This window comes from Nematolebias whitei, chromosome 15 (assembly GCF_014905685.2).
Source record: "Nematolebias whitei isolate Nwh7 chromosome 15, NemWhi1, whole genome shotgun sequence".
Taxonomy (NCBI): domain Eukaryota; kingdom Metazoa; phylum Chordata; class Actinopteri; order Cyprinodontiformes; family Rivulidae; genus Nematolebias; species Nematolebias whitei.
In genome coordinates, this window is record NC_056512.1 from 20,309,184 (window position 1) to 20,316,990 (window position 7,807).

At 37.9% G+C, this 7,807-nt stretch overlaps 1 protein-coding gene across 1 annotated transcript in view; it reads right to left on the reverse strand.

The window, feature by feature from the left end:
- Positions 1-7,386, reverse strand: part of LOC119422098 (extracellular serine/threonine protein kinase FAM20C-like) — a 26,226-nt gene extending 18,840 nt beyond the window's left edge. Inside the window, exons 1-2 of the mRNA XM_037689445.1 lie at positions 6,875-7,386; positions 2,707-2,885 (exon numbers count right to left, since the gene is read on the reverse strand). Coding sequence (XP_037545373.1) covers positions 2,707-2,885; positions 6,875-7,386 — 691 coding nt within the window. The remainder of the gene's footprint in view (positions 1-2,706; positions 2,886-6,874) is intronic.
- Positions 7,387-7,807: the final 421 nt, after the last annotated feature.

A 7,807-nucleotide genomic window follows, 5' to 3' on the forward strand; every position in this document is an offset into this window, starting at 1 on the left:
TAAGTGGAGACGGGCGCCCTTAACCTACCAGGACCGGCTGCGGCCTCGTTCCAGTACGCTGTCACCGCAGGAAAACGAGGCCAAATGGGATCAGGACGGCGAGCCGGCGTGGAGCCAAACCTTCCCGCAAGATCATCCGATCTGAGCGGGGGGGGTGAGGGGACGGAGAGCCCCTTAACGCTAGCAGCCTCCCGGATAATGGCGGGCAGCTCCGAGAGGAGCGCGCCCACGGCAGGGAGCGATGTGGTCGCTGAGGCGGGAAACCCCGGGGGAGTCGAGCATCCGCTCGGCCTCCCTCTTTCCAACACTCCGCTCCCCGGGAGGGAACGAGCGTCGGGGCTGCTGCTAGCGTCACCGGTCCCAGAGGAATCATCCGATTCACTCCGAGAGCCGGCGTCGAAGAAATCCATGGCGTCGTCCAGCGAACAGTCTCCCGCCACGGACAGGCAGTCCTCGATGGTAGCCTTAAACAAGGCTGCTCTCCTCTGCCTTTCCTCCGGTGGAAGCTCGTCACAGAGGCGGCAGGAGGAAGCGCGAGCGACGTGGCGGGGACCCAGGCATCCCTCGCAGGTGTCGTGCCGGTCGAAGCTAAGCAAGTAGCCGGTCTTGCACGAGGGACACAAACGGATGGTGCTGGAGCTGGACATCTCGACGAAAAAGGTCAGTTTATTCTTGATTTATTATGCTTGCTGAAGAAAAACTGGGAGCAGATTACCCGCTCTTAACGTAATTTATACGGATCGGGTGGGGCCCACACAGCAGGTGGGCGTGGACTAATTTTTTCAGTATGATGCTTGCGCATAACGGGATAAACCCATCAGCGACAGCCTTAAAGGGCGAAGCCTATATGACATAGAACTGAGCAGATACACTGTAGTATCCATCATCTGGACTCTCCAAAATGAGAATAGGAAAGAAATCTACTCTCACTAGAAAACTGCAGTATTGTACTCAGTGAGTACAGTAGTACAGTACTGCCTTTGGACTTTTCTGTAGGACTGTAAAAATGAAGTATTTCAAGTAGTTGTGAAAGGTATTCCTACTTGTATTCCTACACAGTGTTTACAGTTTTTCACTATTTGTATTGCAGAACTGAAAGATGACTAAAACAATGTGGATGGGAACATCTTCTGTCTCCTCAACAGGAAACTGAAATTGTGAACATGGTCCTAGAAAATAATGCCGTAACATTTACGGCAAATACAAACAAAAATAATAGAAAACATTGAGATATTTCAAAATATCAATAAGGTAAACTTATAAACACTGTACCGTGTTTTGAGCAGAAATAAGCTGAGGATGAAGCAGGTCTACAGGGTGCCATTTGAACACAATTCAGAAAGAGTCAAATAATTGTAAATAACTATGTACAAGTAAATACAATTCAATATACTCCACAACTGATGCACAATCTCAACATTGTATAAATTATTCATATTTCAGTATTGTACAAAAATAAGTATATGTGTGTGTAAACGGTATATATATATATAGTATATGTTACCATTTATTTGTGTGTTCTGAGTGTACAAATACTTTTCTAAAATATTTTACAACACACTGATGTATGTATGTACTATCTGTACTAAGTGGAACACTGAACAGAAAAAGAGCATGTCATTGTTGGATAGAAGTGTTTTACACAGAGTACATCAGTGTTTTACTGGTTCTTATAAATATCTATTGGTTTGTGTGTGTCATCGGAAAACAAAATACCATTTTGAGAAGAGATAACATTGTTTTGAATGTAAAGTTTCATTTTCAAGGAGAACTGAGGGGTGTTGCTCATTGTGTGTGTTTTTTGACAAGCGTGTAGAGTTCTGAATTTATGAGACATGCTTTTAGAAAATGTGTCTAAACAATTGAGAAAAACTGTAAAACATGCAAAACACACGCTAAAATCATGAAAAAAGGCTAAAAGCTAAAACTAATAAAGCTGTGACTAAAGACTAAAATTAGCAAAGCAGTTGCAGCTAAAATTAGATAAACAGCTAAAAATTTTACCAAAGATTTTAAATGCAAAAAATGAGAAAACGTACAAGTTAAAATTAGCTAAATGAGCTAATTGTTGTTAAATATGAGGTTAAACACTAAATGTAGTAAATTGTAGGTAGTCTTAAATAAGTAGAAATGTAACTTAAAGCTAAAACTAGCAAAGCTGTACATAAAAGTAACCAAAAGCTAACAAAAAACTAACAAAAATCTAAATGTGTCCGAACAGTTGCTCAAACGTAAATGTAGCAAAATTGTAAATAAAGGCTAAAGGTAGCAATATAGTAGCTAAAAACTAAAATGATCTGGAGAAAACAAAAAGTATAGCAAGTATTCTGAAATACTTTTCAAATAACCTTTTTGTTCATGAAAATGAATACATCTCAAAGTATTGCTATGGGAAATCTTTGTAAGTGAAGCTAAATATTTTGAAAAAATTAAAAGTTACAAATGCTAAAAGTCATAGCACACTATTCCCAATCGAGCCAAACGTTTGAATGGCTGAATGAACGATAAAAATACTGCAACATATGCAAAAATAGTTTAAGCCCCCAAAAAGTCTAGAAACAGAATTAATGCAGACTAGGTGTTCACACAACACGTCACTTGTACCATCCTCTAATTATGATATCTCTGGTTTGTAAACAGCTCCCTGGCTCTGTTCTTTCCCCTCTTTTCCACCCCACCTCCCACCTGCTCTTCTTATTCACTCACCAGCTCCAAGGATTCGGTGTGTTGCCAAATAATGAGTCATCTGGTCCAGGACGGGGTCTTTCCTGTCATACAGCTCCCAGCGAGAGATGCCCAGGTGAAACTGCAGCCAGGGAGGGTGGGTTTCCTTTTCTATAGTCCAAGATACTTTATCATAGCCTTTCTCTTCACTGGCACTGTGCCTAGAAGATGAAATGTATAAAAATAAGTAGAAGTAGAGATGTTTTGTTAAATAGCTGTACTTATATAGCATCTTTTTATCTAATCAAAATGCACCAAGTGCTTCACAACACAATCTGTGCTCTCATTTACCTCTACACACACATCCATACAGCACTCTACTACATCTATACAAAGATAATCTGAATCTGTAGAGACTAATCAGCACTTTTATCACATTCAAACACTGATGGGACACACATCAGAGGCAATGAGGCGTTCACTGTCTTGCCCAGGGACATTTCAACATGTGACTACTGGTGGAATCGAACCCCAACTCTCCAGTTGGAGGACAACTGTTCTAACCACTCAGCCACAACTGTATGGGGTGCCGTTTGTAAAGTTACACAGTCAAAAATTAACAGCAGTATTTTGGTTTATTTAGCCTTTCATAAGAAAAAAATTTTTTTTTTCAGTCAGATTTTCACCATGCTACTCATATATTTATAAATGTCATAGTTCCAAACTACATATTTCATTTACAAGTTAAGTATTTAGTTTACAAACTAAATACACAACTTGCAAGTTAAATATTTAATTAGCAAGCTAAATATTTAGTTCAACACTAAATATCTAGTTTACAAACTAAATGTTTATGTCCAAGCTAAATGTTTAATTTTCAAACTAAATATTTTACTTGCAAGTTAAATAATTAGTGAACTAAATATTTAACTTGCAAGTTAAATACTAAACTAAATATTTAGGTGTAAATTAAATATTTAATTTCAAAGCTAAATATTTGTTTTCAAAACTAAACATTTAGCTCAGACCTAAATATTTATTTTCAAAGCTAAACATTTAGTTTACAAAATAAATATTTAATTTGCTAACTAAATATTTATCTTGGACCTAAATATTAAACTTGCAAGTTGAATATTTAGTTTGTAAGTTAAACATTTAGCTTGGACATAAACATTTAGTTTGCAAACTAAATATTTAGTGTGGAGCTAAATGTTTAGTTTGGAACTATGACATTTATAAATGTTTGAATAACATAGTGAAAATATGATTTTGAAATTTTTTTTTCAATTTTTTTTAATGAAAGGCTAAATAAACCAAAATATTGCTTTAGTTTTTGACTGTGTAACTTTACAAACAGCACTCCATCCAACTGCTGGTTTAAATGGGTTTTCTGGGAACCAAGTAATGGTGCAGTTAGTAACAAATAGAAAATAGTTCCGTGTGATTTATTCAAATGATCTCCTCCAACGTTTTACAATCTGAAAGGAAAGTCCCATAAAGACATTCAACAGAGCCAGACTCTGTTGCATGAGTTTGTCACTCCTCTTGAGTAAAATATATAGAAACTATTGCAAAATTGTACTAAGACTGACTTTGTGATTGACACATAGCCTCATTCAGTCTGCCCCAAAGTGTGCCATGGTTATAAAGCAACACAACTATGTGACTTAACTATCAATAAAGTGCATGAGCTTGATATTCATAATGAAAATTAAAAAAAAATTAAAATAAAAAAACGCAAAAGTTCTTTTAAATATGAAACTTTTTGAAATAAGACACACTCGACACACTCATGTTAGTCACAGCACAAAACAGTTCTTTTAACTTACTCTGCATAAACTTCGAGTTGCTGGCTAGCTTTAATATTTTGGTGGTGTTCGGGACTAGCCACAAATGCAGCTATTGTTTAGTTATTGACAAATAAAAACTAAAAGCTACAACAAAGCAGCAAATAAAAACCAAGCTTAACAACATATACTGTAGAAGCTGCAACAGAGTTCAGCTAATTTAGGCAGGCTGTAGTTTTGGATGTAGGTTGTATTCTACACGGAGAAAAGTATCGAAGCGTATGTGTAACAGTTTTCAAATTAAAATGGATTAATAGAAATGCTTTTCATTTTCAAAATAAAGCTGCATGTTTTGACTCATAAATAAAATTTAAAATAAGTAATCTAAACTGCATGTTCATTTTCTTCTCTCAATTTGTAACTTAATTAAAATGATAAATAAAATAATGTTTAACATTTAATTTTCAAAATATGTCCCTGTAAAAAGTGACCAAAACTCATTTTGAAATGTCAGATTAGAAAATTACAACGAATTAGTAGGAAATGCTTTTTCATTTCAAAATCAAAGCAGCATTTTTTGACTCATAAATAAAATTTAAAAAAAATATATCATTTTCATTTTCTTCTTCCGGGTCTATTCTCCCTCGGGAGACCTGTCTGGAAAATTCACAGAATTTAATTCATTCAACCTTTATTTATAGAGGTTAAATTAAAAGACATAGCACAAGGTAAGGTTAATAAAAACTGTATTTACTAGTTCGTTAGTCGTGGAAACGTTATCATTGCAGCAACTTTAGCCACAGGTAGTTAAAATATACAACACGGGCTGTCAGTGCTCTAAAGTTTAAAGGTTTACTTTCTGTATTAACATTAATAAAAACAGTATTTATGTGTTCATTAGCTGTGACAACGTTATCCATCATTATCAATTTACCATTCTGTAACTGTGTGAGGAAACATCCTCCGATTGTAAAGTAAGCTAGCTAGCAGCTAACAGGTAGCTAAACTCTACACTGCTGCTGCCTGTCAGACATCTTCCAACACGGTTGTTTAGTTACAGAATGGTAAATTGATAATGATGGATAACGTTACCACGGCTAACAAACAGCTAAATACAGTTTTTATTAACCTTACCTTGTGCTGTGTCTTGTAATCTAACCTCAATAAATAAAGGTTGAATGAATGAAATTCCGTGAATTTTCCGGACGGGTCTCCCGAGGGAGAAAAGACCCAGAAGTACTGATCCACTGCAGCGAGTCAGAACAAAAGGCCCGTTGCCAATTCAAATTGATTTTTGGAACACTTTTTGCAGGGGTGGGGCGTGAAAACGACCAAGCTGTTTGTTCTTAGTTTCCTCTGTAGTTGTGTTACACAAAGAGCAGTCTTGAAGAAGAAAATGAAAATGATTTATTTTACATTTTATTTACGAGTCAAAACATGCAGCTTTGTTTTGAAAATGAAAAGCATTTCTATTAATCCTTTTTAATTTGAAAACTGTTACACATACACTGCCATAGAAACTCAATCGTTAGCATTCTTGTTTATTAGTTGTTATGTCTCCATGCTGTCTCTTCCATGCACAAATTTGTACTAACTCCTTCCACAAGTTCTTTGACTATTTGAACAAGTTTGGCTGAAACAGCTGTATTTTACAACAGCCTCACCTCCTCAGTGCAGCAGCTGAAATGAAAGGAGGCAGCGAATTGCAGCCAGTTTTTTCCTCATAAAACCGACCACAAAGTTCTGACCAGTCACACGACACTTGGTGCATACCTTGTACTTCTGATTGTGGGTTGTGGTGCACACAGCCAGTTCTTGGGAGGCGGCGCAAGAAGAAAAAGACGCAATCTTCACCACACAACCATGTCAGGGAGATACATTTTCGGCACTTCTGATGAAGTATAAACCAGCTCTAATGCTGGCAGCCCCACGTGCTCTTTGGAGCATCTTTCTCCTTTATTTTCTGTCTCTGAATCAATGTTTGAACCTTGTGGTGGTCAGGTTCTTGCATTACTGCATTAGCCTATATTTGTGTGTACGTCGCAAACTTGTACATGTGCCAGTTTGCTAGTGTCAGAGGTTTTAGAATCATAGTTGTTGAGAATGTGGTGAAACCAAGAGATGTCTGTTGGGTTTATCCTTTGGGGACAATGAACATATCACATTGTCAGTCCACATAGCTAATCTGTGTGAGGCCTTATGATCTTGTAGTATTTTTAAAGAAAGACAAACAATTTAAATGTTCACATAGACGCATGGTCTCATCAAGAACACCCGAAAACTTTTACTGGATGATGTTTAAAGTACTTTGCTTCATGAAGTCATAAGCTTTCTGAAACCCGTGATGCCACTGAAGCATCAGGTGTGTTCCAAGACACTTCTTGTGAGGCCTGCAGCCACTGATGAGCGACTGTTTCACTTACCACTCGCTATCATCAGTGACAGGGTTCTCTTCTTCTGTTTCTGTGCCTTTTGCTTCCTCTTCTGTCTTCAGCCTCAGCAGCCAATCATCTTCCTGCAGCTCTGGGCGTGGCAGGTTGTACAGAGGATGTTTAAACAGCTCTTCCAGTTTAGACGGACCCCTCTTCTTTTGAACGCCTATTTCAGCTCCCATCAGTTTCTTTGCCTTCTCAGCGGACTCACGGAACGAGCCCTTCCCTTTATGGTCAAACTCACTCAAGTTGTGACTTCCTCTATTCTGGGAGCTGCTCAGTGGTTTGTTTGAGGAGGAGGCAGCAGAAGAAGAGGAGGAGTGTGAGCCTGCGTGTCTTCTTGAAACAAAGGAAGGGGCTGAAGAGGAGGGGGTGGGAGGTACACAGGCAAACTGGAGGACGGAGAAGCAGAAAAATGCCAAGAGAAGATGGAGAATGAGGGACATGAAAGCCAGGCCCAGGTAGATGGAGCGAGTGGATTGACCCAGAGATCGCCACACCATGCTGGAAAATAAAAAAGTAAAAGGTTTTGTCAACAATATATGTCATTAGTAATTTTCGAACTGTGTAATAATAAAGCACTCATTAAATTAAAGAAAGTAACTTTGAATCACAGCATAAATGTGTACAACCTTAGTTGGGCAATGTTGATTTTTTTTTTTTAAAGCACTTGGATTTTTCTGCCAAATCTCACATTTCCTTCTATCTTTCAATTCTTTTAAAGAGACAAACAAACAAAAGGAAACAATTTAATTGTCACCAGCTTTTGCCTTGATGGGGAAAACTCAGAGTTAATAAGTCAGTTTTTTTTCTCACTGGCTCTGTAACGAGGCGCACACATTTCCTCCCTCTCCCTGTCCTCCTCCTGCTTTTTTGCTCTCTGTCTGTGGATCGGAGCAGCTCCTGTTTTTTCACATCTTCCGA